Source organism: Dunckerocampus dactyliophorus, chromosome 14 (genome assembly GCF_027744805.1).
Source record: "Dunckerocampus dactyliophorus isolate RoL2022-P2 chromosome 14, RoL_Ddac_1.1, whole genome shotgun sequence".
NCBI lineage: Eukaryota > Metazoa > Chordata > Actinopteri > Syngnathiformes > Syngnathidae > Dunckerocampus > Dunckerocampus dactyliophorus.
Window position 1 is genome coordinate 15,414,014 of NC_072832.1, and position 16,399 is coordinate 15,430,412.

The 16,399-nt window shown below is 39.2% G+C and overlaps 2 protein-coding genes across 2 annotated transcripts in view; both read right to left on the bottom strand.

Annotated features, from left to right (window-relative positions):
- lrrc1 (leucine rich repeat containing 1) overlaps positions 1 to 2,056 on the bottom strand; it is a 39,468-nt gene extending 37,412 nt beyond the window's left edge. Inside the window, exon 1 of the mRNA XM_054799230.1 lies at positions 1,483 to 2,056. Within this exon, the coding sequence (XP_054655205.1) occupies positions 1,483 to 1,641 (159 nt within the window). The 5' untranslated portion in view covers positions 1,642 to 2,056. The remainder of the gene's footprint in view (positions 1 to 1,482) is intronic.
- Positions 2,057 to 5,694: 3,638 nt separating this feature from the next.
- Positions 5,695 to 16,246, bottom strand: eloal (elongin A, like). Its single transcript, XM_054799015.1, has 11 exons — positions 16,153 to 16,246; positions 14,812 to 14,868; positions 14,635 to 14,744; positions 13,785 to 14,553; positions 13,626 to 13,716; positions 13,376 to 13,543; positions 11,799 to 11,896; positions 9,964 to 10,144; positions 6,489 to 6,603; positions 6,019 to 6,149; positions 5,695 to 5,862 (listed from the first exon to the last, which is right to left on the bottom strand). Exons 1-11 carry the CDS (start codon positions 16,228 to 16,230, stop codon positions 5,801 to 5,803), a joined length of 1,860 nt encoding a protein of 619 aa, XP_054654990.1. The 5' UTR covers positions 16,231 to 16,246; the 3' UTR covers positions 5,695 to 5,800.
- Positions 16,247 to 16,399: the final 153 nt, after the last annotated feature.

The following is a 16,399-nucleotide window of genomic DNA, read 5'->3' on the forward strand; positions in this document are numbered from 1 at the left end:
GAAATTTAAGGGACGTAATCACTTTTGGGAGATACTGTATAATCATTTACACGCAAATATGGATGCTCATAAATTTATGTTTACGTCTCCAAGACAAAGGCTATGTTGTGTTCATCTCAAATTCCGTTCAAGCAGCGCAGTTTGAGATCTTTGTCCTGTTTATATACCAAAACAATTGTTTTTTGTTTCTTTGTTTTGGTTCAGCAGCTCTTTAAAGCTGTTTTGAAGTACTGTCACTTGCATGGAGAATTACCGTGCCTAAAGTAAAAGTAATGCTTCTTGTGCAAGCAGCAGTGACCAAACCAAGGCCAGGCAGATGCATGTAGTTAACCCGTGAAGTGGCCTGCTGTGCAGGAAATTTGCACCTCTACAGGTTGTTGCTGCCTTGCTGGCAGAGGCAGACTTACCATTAGGCAAACACAGACCATCGCCGTTTCCGGATAGACGAGCAATCCGCTTCTTTTTTAAAGCGATGATGTCAGCGACCCGTCGCCGTCACATGACCAGAAGTGAGGTTTCACGACAAGCAAACATACTATCTGAATATTTTGAGTGTCATGACTCACAGCAGTCAACATTCTCCTGGTATTTTCTTGTCTTATACTCCCAAAATGACACACATGTAATTCCACTTTGACGTTAAGTCTAGACAAAGCCTTGGAAAGTGTAAGACGACATACTTATGCGCATGCGTCCTTTCTTCTTCCATAGTACGGTGTGTCACGTGGTTCCGTCTGCGCATCTGTTCACAGCGCCACACGTAGGCGTAGCCTTGTGTATTACATCGTTTTCACTCAGTGATCCTTTTCGAAAAAAAAAAAATCTCAGAAGCGTTCCCGTCTGGACAGGGCCAGAGTGTCAGCTGAGGATGCATTAGTTTTAGAAAAGAACCCGAGAATGATGCTTTCCATAACAAAGATGTATTAAGGCGGTAATAATATTAAATGTTGGTTAGTGTTTTTATCAATTACAGTAAAAGCATTGAGATAATGCACATGTTAGGTAATAATAATCCCCCAGGAGGATTTCAAGGACTTTATCGAGCTCAGAAAATAGGAGAATTTTGTCATATTCACACTTAATATTAAAAATCGTTTTTTGGGGTGGGTTATAAAAACATGGCTATGTAACTATCAACTTAGCAACTAAACTGATAGATAATTGTAATAGAACAAAAGTGGCCTGAATTACATACTCACATTTTGTAAAAACTTTAAAAAAAAAAAAAAAAAAAAAAAACGAATGTGGAGGGCCCCAGTGAGAAGGTTTGCCTTGGGCCCCCAAATGACGAAATACGCCCCTGCTTGCTGGTCTTGCGTAATGACTGTCCCCAGGTCCTCGCACATTCTCACGGGATGGACCAGCTCAGCTAACTAGTTGGTTGCTCAGTGTCAACTTCTAACACAGGCTGCATTTTGTGTGCGAGTTCGTGTGGATGGGTGGGGAAGAAAGGTGTGCGGAAGCGGCTTGTTGCTAACTTACCTTAGGCAAGTCTCGAAGTTGGTTTGCATCCAGTAAGAGCTCCTCCAAACTCCGACAGTAGCGATAAATGTCATCGGGCACAAAGAGCAGCGAGCAGTGGCGTCTATCGATCATCTCCACATGACGGTTGCACCGCCACAGGGGGATACAGTGAAACATCACGGGGGAGGTGCGGGTGAATGTCGTACCAGAGCGACAAACTAACAGTCCAAGCCTGGAAGGGAATGCAACAGATTGCCACGGAGCGGCCGCTCCGGATTAAAACAAAAAAAGAAAAATCACAGGTAAAGCGAAACTAACAGGTGGTTCCAGTCGTAAACAAGTCCAAGGTACCGAATGTTAGGTGGCGGCCAACATGGGGATCACTCTCCGTCGTCACTTTCCTAAGTTAGTTTGAAGGCACCCTTAGCTTGGCCACGTTAAACTCCCCGCTGTTACTACCAGCATGGAAGCCGGCCTACATCTCCTGGAAGAAGGCAAACATTGTCGTTTTATTCGCGCCGTTCGTCCCAGAGTTAATTTCCTCTCGCGTCCAGATTCTGACCCGGAACATTCACTCCCTCATTCCAATCTACGTCATCACTCCTGGCGGCTCCTCCCATCGTCCCGCGCTGGGTCGCCATGTTGGGACGGAAGGGTGCGCCTTTTGCCCAGTCAACCCTTTGATCACAAGAACACCACCCCCTTAACATTTGGGCTTTTTCATTCATTTGAAAACACAAACGATACATTCTAAAGATAGTCTTTTGTATAATGATAAAAGTAATGGTTGACCTCAAGTTAGGTAAAGCAGGAATTCTCAACTGATGGGTCGCGACCCAAAAGTGGGTTGTTGGCCCATTGTGAGTGGGTCGAAGAAATTATGTTGAAATATTCAATACACAGCCAAGTTAAAATAACATTATGAAAAAATATTTTTGATAGGCACATGTTTCCTTGGTATACACAAAATTATCTATATTTATAAATGTTTATACCTGCAGTTATTTTCTACTCATACGTTTCTTAAAAACTGTGTTCTGAAAAGTACTTTTCACATGTAATTGTTTACAGGTGTTTATGTTTAAAAGGTGACATACATGAAGGAATGGGTACTGAATTTGTTATTTTTATAGGCAACGACCGCATTTTGTCAGTACGACAGAGTACCGATTCACGTAAAATGCAAAGGTACCATATTTTGGTACCTAAACGGCAGTCTCTATGGAGTGTCACGGCGCTACTTCTAACAACATTAAATTCACAAGTTAAGAAGACCGAGCCAGAGGGAGGGGGCGATGTTTACACCAACAAGGAGACAAATTAAAGCTACAGAAGTTGAAATAAGTCATATTTTTAAGAACATGGATACAATAAAACGTACCTGTTTAATTAAATGTCAATGTTGTGGAAGAACACACTTTTAATACGTGACATGATGCCTGGATACATACTGGTGTGTGGAAATGACCAAACAGCCATATTTTAACCAAACCAAACTACCAAAACTTTTGTATTCACACATGACTTAAAATAGACTGAAAATCATATGTGTGTATTTCATAAGTCAATGGTAAGTTTACAACAACATCAACAGGCTGGAGGTATGTGAGAAACAACATTCACAACCAACATATTTATTAATACTTTATTTAGTAAAGTAAACCTGGAATGTCCATATACAACAATTTATATGTCATTGACAGGTAATCCAGCAATAAAAAATCATTCACTGCATAGCAGAAAGTTTCTAGTTAGTTAACTTAATCTGCCCCAATGGCAATTTCTTTCTATGCCTCTCAGGAGCACCACAACCACACAAACCAAAGCAGATGTCATTAAAAAATTACCAACAACACGAAAAAATGTAATTAAATTGGTAAGTTAGCATTTATCATCACATAAACACACACAAAAGTACTGGAAATCTTTACCATTGAGTATCCCAGGTACCGTGCATTGGTACCATATTAGTTCAAATATTAAAGGTACCCATCCCTACATACATGTGGTTGTTTTGAAATAAAAAATGCATTTATAAAGTGGGTGGTGACATGACACCAGTTGCGAAAACCTGGACCAAAGTATATCAAACTAAGGCACCTTTGCAGAAAACAGCAAAAGTTGAGAAATTTTGCTGCAGGCGTTCCAACCAGTGGACAAATTTAAAAAACAGTAGCCCAAATTGAAATCATAACATGGATTGCTTTCTCATTTCTCTGCGTTCTAAACATATAAAAACACATAAAAAGAGGCAGGCATTCATACACGTAATGGGACACACCTATTCCGCCTACAAAGTCTGCTATTAAAACACCTCCAAAAACCTCCCAACAACGTTGTTTTATATCCATACTGTGACCATAATGACAGGTACATTCATGATAACTTGTAGTACTTACAGTATGTTGCCGTACTTTGGTCATTTTAAGCAACACCAGAACTTCCTTCCTGGGCACATTGATTTCACATAGCAACATACTGTAGACATGAACACTACACTTAGCATTGGCTTTTCCAAACTCAAAAACACAGCAGGAGCAGCAGCAGCTCCAATATGTACCGTTACCTTTCGGTAGTGGCCTGAGGCATTGTGAGCACGGCGCTCTGAGTGAGTGTGTGGTGAAGCTAGTCGCTAGCAGGCGAATAGCTAGTCGATGTGGTGGTGTGTCAAGGTGTCACTACACCGTTAAAGTAGTTCTTCGACGTAACAATGTTAATATTAAATTGTCGCTGTAGCTTGGTTAACATGCAAGTCACATTATGTAAATGGGGCATTGTTGGCGGTGTTTTTAGCTTTTTTTCATAAAACTTTATAGGCGGGATAGTTGCTTTACGTGCATTCTTAGCGGCCTCTTTCTAGCTGTTTTTATATCTTTAGTACGCACAGAAAAGCTGTGACCTGTGTTCATGTCTCACATACGGATTGTAGATGATGGGTAAAATTCCCACAAAAAGTGCAGTTTTCCTTTAAGGAACACAGATGGCTATTCTAAAATGTTTAAGAAATGAATATCCACCAATATTCATGAAAAAAATAGAAACATTTTTTGATTCATGTAAATGGATTTATTCATTTTGGTTCAAGTGAAAGGATTATTATAATGCACCCTTTTACATTCTATCACTTTGCATTGCAGCATTAAAAACCTGCCGGTGCTTGGATCACTACAAATCGGTTCAGTAGGTCAGTGTCATTATCATTATGAATCATTGCCTCTATTGCCTGTGATTTTTATCTCATTTATGTACACGCAGCTAAAATGATTAAATAGCTTGCAGGAAGGGTGAGCCCATGATAATACATTCTGTCCCATCAACTCAGCATCCATCCCTCATATTATGCTCTGCGTTCTACTTTGGACATTTTAGATGGCTGTGTAGCGATATCAATAAGTGACATGTCAGCATGATTAGATTAAATAATGCAGGTCTTCATTTTAGTAGCTAACGCCATAAGACTGCACCCCAGGAAGCAAAAAAAACACTATAGTCTACTGATTATATGAATTAAACAGATTTTTGATTCATCCAAAACAAAGTCACAATTAATCTAAGCATGTACCCCCAAAATACAATCAGTGAATCTAGGACTCAGGAGGCCCCAGGCTGTGTTGTAACTCAACCACACTAACATGCCCTTTTTACTTATTAATACAGTGGCTTCACTTCCGTCTCTCTCGTCAACTGGGAAGTCCAATAATTCGAAATGATGGCAAAAATCTAAGACTGAGTTAAAATGTCGTTATGGAAAGGGAGAAATCTTACATGAAACATCAAACATAATTTCATTGGGCTATCACAGGTCGAGCTGTAGGCCATGACCCTTTTTAAAGCATTCACGCCAGCATTACCATCATTCCAACTAAAAAAAAAAAAATACTACAAAAACAGACAAAAGGGCTCGAGAAGCATCAAATACAGTACTACGGAAATACTTCCCCGTAAGACAAAAGTATCGATTGTGACAAAAACAATAACCAAATCATCTATTAAAAGCAAACTCACTAGCATCAGACCAAACAGCTTTTAGCCATGAAGTGTATCAAAACACAGAAGTTATACATTTTACGTTAGCAGGAAAAAACACAGCTTTCTGCGGGTGAAACTATTTTCCTATGTGTCCTTTAGAGGGAGCCACACTCCATTTGATAAAACAGAACCTATAGTTTGTGGGGTGTAAGAAAAAAAACAGACATGGTAATGCATTTTATTTTATCAAGAAAATCCTCATTTCAGGAGTAACATAGCGATTCTTTGTATTATAAATACAAAGAGTAATACAAGGTGAATACTGTGTGAATGAACACAGCCACAATTCAAACAAGCGCGGGATCGTTCATCGTCGTCCTAACTGCTTCTTGAACGCCTTTAAGGACTTTGCCATTATTGGAGCGACCCCTGTGGTGATAAACATGTTTAAAAAAGATTATACAATCTCTCATAAAACATGGGCACATTCAAATCATGTACAGTATTAAACAGTTTATTTGTATAGCCTAGCCTTTGAATGGTAGGGAGGGCAAGATTGTGCAAGTGATGTGCATGTGGGCTCACTTGTTTTCTTGCGAGGGTCTTGTGTGTTGCCTGGACCTGAAGTAGTAGTGGTGGTGGTGGTGGTGCTACTGCTGTTAGTGGTCTTTGCTGGGTCATTACTCAGCTTTGGTTTGCTCTCCCGAGATTTGACGCTTGAATATAGAAGAAGCATGGAATAACCTGCATTCAGCCGTTATCTTTAAAACATTTTCCCCACGTTAAAGAAGCTCTTGAATAATTATGACATGAGGCTGAAGTCACGTTGCAACATGTGACAAAGGCCGCCTCTAGCCACAATAAAAACCAGTTCATCCAGCACACTGCTCCAGTTACTTTGTTTGGATAAGCGAAGGCCCGAAGCCTTGTAAGCATGACAAGACAAAAGTCTCTAGGAGATTCTAGTAACAAGTGTCCTAGTACACTTATTGTGCATTTACTATATGTGCAGGAAGCATAAATAAATCCTTCATATTTTTAGAGTAGCAACCCACCTGCACTTGGGCTGTTGAGGCTGCTGAACCGCAGTTCCATGGATTTCTTGTTGGATACGCACATGTCTGGGTGGCTTGGCAACAGTGTGAATAAATGCCATCTTCACTTGCCGGCCTTAACAGAAAAGGCAGGGTACAATGTCATGAAAACAACTATTTTCGTCACTGTCAAAAATAGTTTATGTTCTACAATATACTGTGTAGACAAATTCATTAAATGTCTCAATTGTGGTACCATACAACTTTATAGAGTGTCTGTGTGAGGTTAAAGTTTGTTTGTCCTGGGTATGGGAGAGGGGCGGGGAGACTTTTTAAATGACGTCCAAAGAGTAATGTGTGTCCACACATTTTATTAAATGTTCATACGCAACACTCTATGATTCTTATTTAACCGTGTATGCGTATTTAGGGGGCATGGTTGCAAGAAGCCTCCAGACCAGAACAAGTCATAAGTGAAGTAAGGGACCTGTCACACCTTGACGATTTAGGCAGCGCATGCCTGACGTGATCATTTTGATGGCATACGTTGAACTGCCGACAGTTTTTTTTTTCCAATTTTGGGCGTATACATAGCGTATTAATAACGAGGTCAAAGTAAACATGACGTATTAGTAACTAATATAGAACGTTTCTCTAACTTATAGACAACTTATATCAACGAATGCGTAGCGTTGCCGGTGTTCACAATTTATGCCCAACGGCCAACGCCTGTCATACCTTGACGATTTAGCCAGCTTACGTCAACGTATGAAAAATTTGGCCAATACGCTGGCATACGTCGAGTAAGTTATGGGTAAGTTTTGTGTATGTTAACAAGACGCAGAAGCACGCCGGCATACGTCGTAGTATGTCTAAGTCGTCCAAAAATTTTGGGCATGCACAAAACTTTTCAACGTATGTCAACGTATGATTCATACGTCCCGCATCCGCGGGCAATAAGTTATGCGATCGTCGACACCCGTTCACACACATTATTTGTAAGTTACACACAAGTCGTAATACATCAACATACATTGAGACAAAACTGTCTTCTTGGCAAGCTTTGACTGAGAGGAGAGGGAGACTGTCGTGTTTGCGTTAGCAGATAAGTTAGCAGCTTGACTATGGAATCACAGGATTGCCAAAATTAAAAGGGAATACGTGTGGACATACAAAGAGAATTAATAATACAAAAATATACAAATGTGGAATTACAAAGAGAATCAATAATAAAAAATATATATACACAAATTGTTTTTTCTGTATTGTCTGTTTTTTCCAATTGGCCATTGTTTTTCCTGTTTTGTATTTGTCTTTTCCACTTGTTTTGTCATTGCATTTAGTAATGACAAAGACAAAACAGGAAAAGCGACGCCAACATGGAAAAAACAAAGACAATGCAGAAATCATTCTTTTTTTTTTGTCATTACTAAATGCAATGACAAAACGCAAGTGGAAAAGACAAATACAAAACAGGAAAAAGAACGGCGAATTGGAAAAAACAAACAATACAGAAAAAACATTGACAAAATGTAAAAAAGAATGACTACATTTGTATATTTTTTTTATTATTGCTTCTCTTTGTATTTCCACACATATTCCCTTTTAATTTTGGCACTCCTGTGATTCCATACTTGACCAGCATCAAACCTAACGCTAACTTGGACAGTAACATGCTGTATCTCTCCATTCTTTTTCAATGTAAATACTCCTATGCACTTTATGTTGACGTGATCAATAATGCTTGATTAAAACGTGCATTGTTTCTCTCAGACAAAGCGCAAAAAAATTTAAAATAAATGTTAGTTCCATTCCCAGTGTCACAGTGCCCTCTACTGGTCAAGCTAAGATAGTTGTCTCAAGGTATGTTGACATGACTTGTGCATAACTTAAGATAGTTGTCTCAAGGTATGTTGACATGACTTGTGCATAACTTACAAATAACGTGTGTGAACGAGTGTCAACGATGGCATAACTTATTGCCCGCGGATGCGGGACGTATGAATCATACGTTGACATATGTCGAAAAGTTTTGTGCATGCACAAAATTTTTGGACGACTTAGACGTACTACGACGTATGCCGGCGTGCTTCCGCGTGCTGTTAAGATATACAAAACTTGCCCATAACTTATTCGATGTACGCCAGCGTATTGGCCAAATTTTTCATACGTTGGCGTAAGCTGGCTAAATCGTCAAGGTGTGACAGGGCCTTAAGATGTTAAGTGTTCATGTCGCTACTGGAATACATTCACAGTGTAGTAGTGATGCAGACCACAACTTAAGTGTCATTTTTTTTCTTAAACGTTGGGTCACGAGTTCGATTTCAGCCGTTTCTTACATGCTTTCTTTTGTTAATATTTAACTATGGATGATTGACTTTGTTGTGACCGATAACTGATCTTGGTGACGTGTTGGTGCCATTAATGTGAAGAGGATGGTATATTACAGGTCCTCATTTTTTGCCACTTATATATTAGTGACACTTGCAACTATGTCCTAAATATACATACACACAAAGTTCATTAAGTACCATAGTGTCACTTATGAACATAAATACATTAAAATCATCATGGTCGTTGTGGTGTGCAAATTACAGGCCATTTCTCGGAACTGGCTTCCTTGTGTAAGTGTATTTGTGTGTTGAACTGCAAGGCAGAAGATGAGTGACAAAAATCACACGACAGCGGTAAGATTGTGATAATAGTCACGTGATGGTTTTCCAAATTGTAGAATTGTTTTTTGTACTTGAAGGATGTTTCTTCTAATTGAAGAAATGTTCCTTTGTATGTGTAAAAACAGGGTTGCTCACACTTTTTCAGCCTGCGAGCTACTTTTAAAATGACCAAGTACCAAAGATCTACACCCTACTATAAATATTGAAAATATATATTCACCATCTTGATAAGTGTATTTATGTACATTGTACATGTATATCGGGGTGCACACACTTTTTCAGCATGCAAGTTATAAGTCGACGTGATCTATCTCTGACTACAAAACATACAACGTATATATAAACTAACTGATAAACTTCGAAACTACTATACTAAATACTAATGATTAATATTTCACATTGACAGGTTCAAAGTTTACACGTAATCAAAGTAGCATGAAAGTTTGACTGTGTGTAGTTGCATCTGTGTGTGTAGTTTGTGACGAGACGTTCACCACTGTCGCAGGGGAGCAAGAGCGAATCAGGAGGGGAGCTTAATGTCAGTTGACTTGACGTCAAATGACATCTGCAAAGCAACATTTATGCGATCGACAGGTCGGCGTAATGGGCACCCCTGGTATAAAACATGCTGTATTTCTTTCAGAAGCAGGATGTACAGGATTTCTTATTTGCATTAAGTTTGTGAATGATGTTTTGTATTTGTAAACCACAATTTATCATTGGGTGTGAGTAAAACATGTGTGTTTGATGTTTTGGCACAATTTTAACTCCATACCTTAGACTTTTGCATAGAACTGTATTTGGGAATTCTTTGTACACACCTTTCGGTTTCTTGGAATGATCCAAGACAATTTTTTTGGCCAGCCTCTGGAATTTTCTCTCCCTCTCTTCAGACAGTCTGATGTACATCTCTTTCCATGACTCGTACTGCTGAAGCTTGGCGTCCTTGAAGTCCCTCTGGCAGTGTTTTCCCCACAGGTTGTCCGTCACTCCGATGTACACCTGTAGAAACAAGCAGCATAGAGAATTCCAAGAAACCCGCTTTGCATGCTTGTATTAGCTCAGCTCAATTTAACATTGAGAATGTAGGCAACTCTACTCAATGACCTGGCCCATTCACTGTAAATCTAAGATCACAAGACAGTGAGTTTTTGTGTCCACTTGTTTGACTGGTGGCGGCATGACATCTCTGGACTACACACTTGATTTGAATTCCTCATTTAAGCATTTTTGTTGGACTTATAACATTCAAAGTCTCTGCCTAGGCTTTGGCAGGTGTATCTAGCTGTTCAGAGAGTCTGTTCTAAATTTAGGCTGAATCCCAATTCTACCTCTTATGTTATCCCTTTCCCTAGGTTTTGTGCGTTCACGAGAATCAAGTGGTGTCCCAATTCTCCTTAAATCAAGGGGTAAGTGCTAAGGGGTGTATAGCCCTAGAAACCAAGTGCTGTCGGGGACCAGACTTGAAATGAAGGGGTAGGCGGAGCCTTCTCCGATACAACACTTTAGCAGCAGAGCTGAGAATGAAAGAAGCATAAATATAAGTAATTCAGCATAATTATTGACTTTCACAGTAATGTCTCATTTTAGATTAGATATCCAATCATTTGCTACTCCACATAAATGTTTGCCATGTTTTGAATTGTTGGTTGTTGCTAGTTATAACTTGGCGGCTAACATCAATGATTAGATAGCATCCACATTAGCTTGTTAATTGTAAGTTGTATTTTAAAATCGCTCAATAGAGAGGTGAATCTACATTACTGAACTGTACTGTGACGTTCGCATTTAGCTATTAGCGATCTAATCACTCATGTAACGCAGTACATCGTACTGAAGTTTGTTTGCTTTGAATTATAGCCACCATAGTCCACAAACAATTCTCATGTCTCTTGTATTCAGGACACAATATGGATGGTCAGGAAGTGAGCTAAATAAAAGATGTAAACAACATGGTCATGTGTTGACAGCACACCAGATTATTGAAGTTTAGTCAACTTTTGGAATCTAACATCCCAGCTATTTTTAACCATTACTCTATATTTGTGTTAAGCACACTGTTACTATACTACTACTACTATTATTATTGTATTTCCAGTGAGTTAATAGTTGTATCCATCAATCATGCATATGTGTCATTCCTGCAGGAGAACATCAACAACAGGAGGAGAGTGAGGCCAAAACAGGGAGGTTTTTAAACCTTGAAATAATGGTTCATAAGGTTTATACATTTGTTGATGTTCGTATAGTTTGTTATATTGTTACTTCCATTTCATAGGTATATTTGATACATTTTTTATTTTTATAAATGTTACACAGTGCTTGTGCTGGTTAGCTGTTATTTATTAGAGTCATTTGTTGTTTTGCAATAAATGTCCCAGTTTGTAAAAATGTGTGCCTTTTATTTTAAAAAAAGGTGTATAACATTTAAATAATGTAGAAATGTATGCACTTTATGGTAGGAAACATTATTATGAACTACTTAATTATCTTATCTGCCTATGTCACAGCCAGCAAGCGGTGAAGGGTGATGACGTAATGAGAATCATGTGGTGTCCCATTTCCAAGTGGCTTCCTCCCCGTGGCCCTAGGTTTTAAAAGGGGTAACACGAAGGGGAAGGGTTAAGGGGTACGATTGCGATTCAGACATTCTTACCGGGTTGCATTCCTCGATGCGCAGCAGCTGCTCCGGCGTACACCTCTCCAACACCGGCTCAAGGATTTCAAAGGGTACGCTGCCCGTTTCATAAAGCACTGAGACAAAGAGAACACAAAGACAACGAAATTAGCAATTGGTATAAATTCTCAAGTCAAGCATGCGAGTTGATTTGTTTACTTTATCTAATGGGATAGATAATAGTTTAGATAATCTAATAGTTTAACATCCTTTATCAGTTCATAATATTTTTGGTATGGCAAATTAGTGTCTATGCTGCTCTGAATAAACTCATTGGCCAGGGCATTATGTATGGAGTTACAGTGCCTACCTTGTCAAAATTTTTGCACGACATTTGTGGCACCCCCTCCAGGTTGTTCTCAAAGTGCTAGGGAAGACACATTTGCATACATGTACGGTAATCCCTCACCACTTCGTACTTCAAATTTTGTGATTTCACTTGGTCATGTTTTTAAAAAAATACAGGTATTTGAATAACTCATGCTGTTTAATAGGGCCTATTAGTCAAATGTATGAATATTTCAGCAAATTGTACACTTTTGCCTATGTTAAAGCGTTTAAGCATAAAAATGGCTAAATGAACAAAAATACAAAACATAAGGCATTCAGAAGATGCAATCAAAAGACTGATGACATGTAGTATTCTACACTGGTCACTAGGTGTCATTAATGTTACTGTAATGTTGGGTGAGACACACAAGCACCAGAGCTGATCACCGGAACAACAAGCTTTTATTGCAGGCATGCACGGCAAGCTAAAACCCAACTCTGAACCCTTGAAGCCACTTCCTGTACGCCCGCCACTCAGCTCCCATAGCACTGGAACACATTTACAGCAACTTATTCATGTCCTAAATGGCTTATTTTCAGTTAATGTCTACTATATTGGGTAATACGAGTAAAGCTGATTGTAGGGATGCTATATCATGTCGAGGGAGCTATAATGTTAAAAAACATATTTTGAAGGTCGTAAACAGGTTTTCTATGCTATAACTATAAAAATATTCGATTTATAAATAAGGAATCCTACTTCGCAGAAATTCACTTATCACGGTTGGGTCTGGAACCAATTAACCACAAAACAATGGATTACTGTAATCCAGATATCCTCATATACAATCATGAGCCCGTGCCCCTACAAGGACGTTTTGGTTGATGCCATGTTTTTCCTCAATTAAGCCTGCTTAAAGCCTGCTCGTTGGTCCCCTAAAGCCGTATACCAACTTCCACGCTGATTCGGCTAACCATCCTAAAGTTACAGTGGGTGTTTTGTAAAGCTGTGTGAGAAATTTCAAAGTCAATACAACGTACAGGGTCAAATTTTGATGTTTCACAACAGCGTTGAATGCGTATGTCAGAAAAAAATACCACAGGCAACACAGTGGGGATGCATGTTTCGACAAATGTTCACCTTCTTGTGTGCAGCGGTTCAGGAGTACAAGTGTTATATTACACAAACTGCTATAATGAGAAAACCGGTTCAATTACTACAAGAATGATATTGTACGGCTGAAGCCGTATGAAAGGTGTATTGAAGGCATGTGGGCATGACTCACAGTTAATATTGTTCTGCAACATGCGTATACACTGCTGGTACAAGCTCATCATGGCCGGCAGGAAGATGGTTTTCGTTCCAGAATAGACCTGCATCTTCTTGTTTAGACGTTGGCCGGTGAAGACTGTACATTCCTCATACTGGTCTCCAAAATCAGGCTCTTTCTCCACTTAAAAAGACAAATACAGTTTATAGTAGAGGGGCTTGTACTGTATACTGTGAAAGTTTAGTGTTTGGTGGACATGCTGTACCTTTCCTATCGAAATAGTCAAAAGTGGATACTTCAGGAAGAATGACCGGTAAAGGAATGCTCAGCAGGTCCTTTGGAGACTCCATACACTTCTACAATTAAAAAGATTAAATCAATCATTACAATCCAAATAATTCATAGTTTAGATTGTGTAGTGTACCTTTTTTGGAGAAGCAGGCATTGGAGAAGCAGGCATCAATGTGGACTGTACAACAGTTTGTTTTGGCTGCTCCTTTAAAACAGTCTTGCTCTTTTTGGATGCTTTCTTCCTTCTGGGTTGTTCCTTTTTCTTGGAGACATTCTCATCATAGTTCAAGTAGGATTCAAATGACATGGAAGGTTCTTCCGTTTCGCTTTCATTGTCCTTCTGTGGTTGTATTTTGACCTTTTTCTTTGTGGGTTTGGACAGCTCCTCGTCTTTTTCATGTTTCTTCTTTTTTCTGTTGTTGGTGTCTGAGCTGCCCGAAGATCTATCTTCTCCCACATCATCCGAGTTCTGGGGCTTGTCAGGGGCAGTATCATCGCAGAGCTGTGGGGGTTCTTTTGATTTCTTTTTTGACTTTCTTTCCAAATGAGAGCCTCCACTTTTTTCTTTAAGTTTTTCCTTAGACTTGGATTTACAGTTGCCATTCTTCTTCTGCTTCAAAACAGCGTCACATTTTTCCTCATTTTTTAAACTCAAGATTCCCATCTTATTTGTAGTGTCTTCATCACTCTGCTCATTCTGCTCCGTTTTTCTTTTTTCATTTTCATGCATTTTCTCTGTATGATGTTTTTCATTGGCATGTTCATTTGAAGTGTCCACACTCTTGCGTTTTGATTTTAAGCAATTGTTGTTTACGTCCTGCATTCTATTTGGACATCTGATGTCATTGATGAGTTGCTCTTTGACGAACAAACTGTCCGATGAGTTTCCTTTGCCTGTATGACTGCATTTAAGACAAAGGTGTCAAACAAAATACATCTGAATTGCATTGTACAATTTAGGGACTAAAAACAAGGATGCACACCTTGACTTCTTAGGGAGTAATTGTTTCCAACTTTTGACCAGCGTTTTAGCTAGTTCTCCAGCTTCTTTGTGTTTGCGCAAGGAGTTGACTGTTTTACCAATGCCAGTTTCCTAATTTATAAGGGCAGTCATCAGTCAATGCACTGTCACATCCAAACATCGTCTTTGCAGCACTTACAGCAAGAACATCTACAGTGACATCCAGATTGTTGAGTTTCTGCAAGATTTTTAGTACCTGAAATGAGATTATGAGAAGAAATTTGTAGTTGAAGCAAAAATCACCATGCATAATTGCAACACTAAAGTGTGAACAAAACCTGACACACCGAATATGGCAATCCTGGTTTGGGATCCCGACAGTTGCTGATTGTGCATTCAGAGCTGAAGCTATGTATGGGAACCTTTCACGCCCTCTTTTAGTCTGCTCCTTTTACTGCCAGCTATAAATGGACAACACCTCTGCTCTTTGCTATTTATTCTCTCCATTGGATTAATATGTGCGTATTTATACGGAGCACGTAAAATGTCATTTAAACAGATTTAAGTCGTTCAGTGTCGCTGTCCCGTCAACTGCATGTACTTCCATTTCAAATTGTTGCTACAGAGGAAGTGTTCCATGTCTACAGCCATCAGGGGAAACAGACAGCAGTCATAAATTCAACCCCTGGAGAAGAAGCCATTTTTAGCAGCAAAGCACCTCCCATTCAGCAGCCTGACTCCCACTCCCACTACGCAGTCTAATTATCTCTGAATGCCTTACAATTCTTTATAATGGACGTTTTAAACTATCATGTAACACTGGACTAAAGTGCTTGTCTGTTTTCAGAATATTGGGGGGTCTGTGGCATTCTTTTTTTAGCTATGAGTATTTAAAAAGAACACTGAAACTGAAATGTCCTGTGAAACTTTATCTAGCATAATTTGCAGCTGATGAATACAATCCCAGGCAGTAAGTCACATTTTACAAGTTAGTTTTCAATATTATACACTTTTATTTTGGTAACTATGCCGACCTTTGAAATTAAGGAGAACTCCCGATTTTTTGGGCGGGGGGGGGTATTTTTAATCTACTTCCATCTAATTTAATATTTGCTTGTTTTAGTCTGTGCTATTGTTACCTTTAATGATTTTGAAAAGTGTGAATCTGTGTTCCACCCGCCCCCCCCCCGCCTCACTTTCGTCCTAATTCCTAAATATTCAGTTAATTTTAATTACAAAAAGAGCCATGTATCAGAATGGGCCATTAATATCAATTGATGCTAATCCAAATTAGTATTACTCGACCTTGATAGACGTCTTGTCTGTGTTTATTGATATTCCAGTTGATCATTTTACATTTCAACGAAGGTGAGTGACAGAAACATTAACTGTTTCTCATAAATAAATAATTTAAAAAGGAAGCTAGATTGTTCAACGGCGCCCAGTGAACTAACCACAACTACTGCTAATATGCAGTGACAAGATAAATGGTGCGTTTGCAGTCCGTGTGTTAAAAAGGTAAAAACCAAAAGCTATCTACCGTGGCAGACTGTGGTGTGCCTGCTAGTTGACGTTTGTAGCGTAAAACTCTCTTCACCACCTCCGAGCTGCTGGCCATCACTGTGCTGCAAGTGCGATCATCCACACACCTGACTGATAATGACACTAATTATAAGAAGAGGAAGTCATAATGCGCACTTAAGGGTCCCCTAAGGTGAAATATGGAATATCCAAGCGCTGGCGTGTTTATGATGTTAAAGTGTGCTGGAAAGTCGTCACTATGATAC

What these genes read in the sequence shown, in the direction of transcription:
- eloal (XM_054799015.1), bottom strand. Translation starts at nt 16,230, where the DNA reads ATGGCCAGCAGCTCGGAGGTGGTGAAGAGAGTTTTACGCTACAAACGT. An exon ending in GTTGCAGAACAATATTAACT is followed by an intron (nt 11,897 to 13,375) that starts GTGAGTCATGCC and finishes TCTTTGTCTCAG; the next exon opens with TGCTTTATGAAACGGGCAGC. An exon ending in CCTCAACAGCCCAAGTGCAG is followed by an intron (nt 6,150 to 6,488) that starts GTGGGTTGCTAC and finishes TCTATATTCAAG; the next exon opens with CGTCAAATCTCGGGAGAGCA.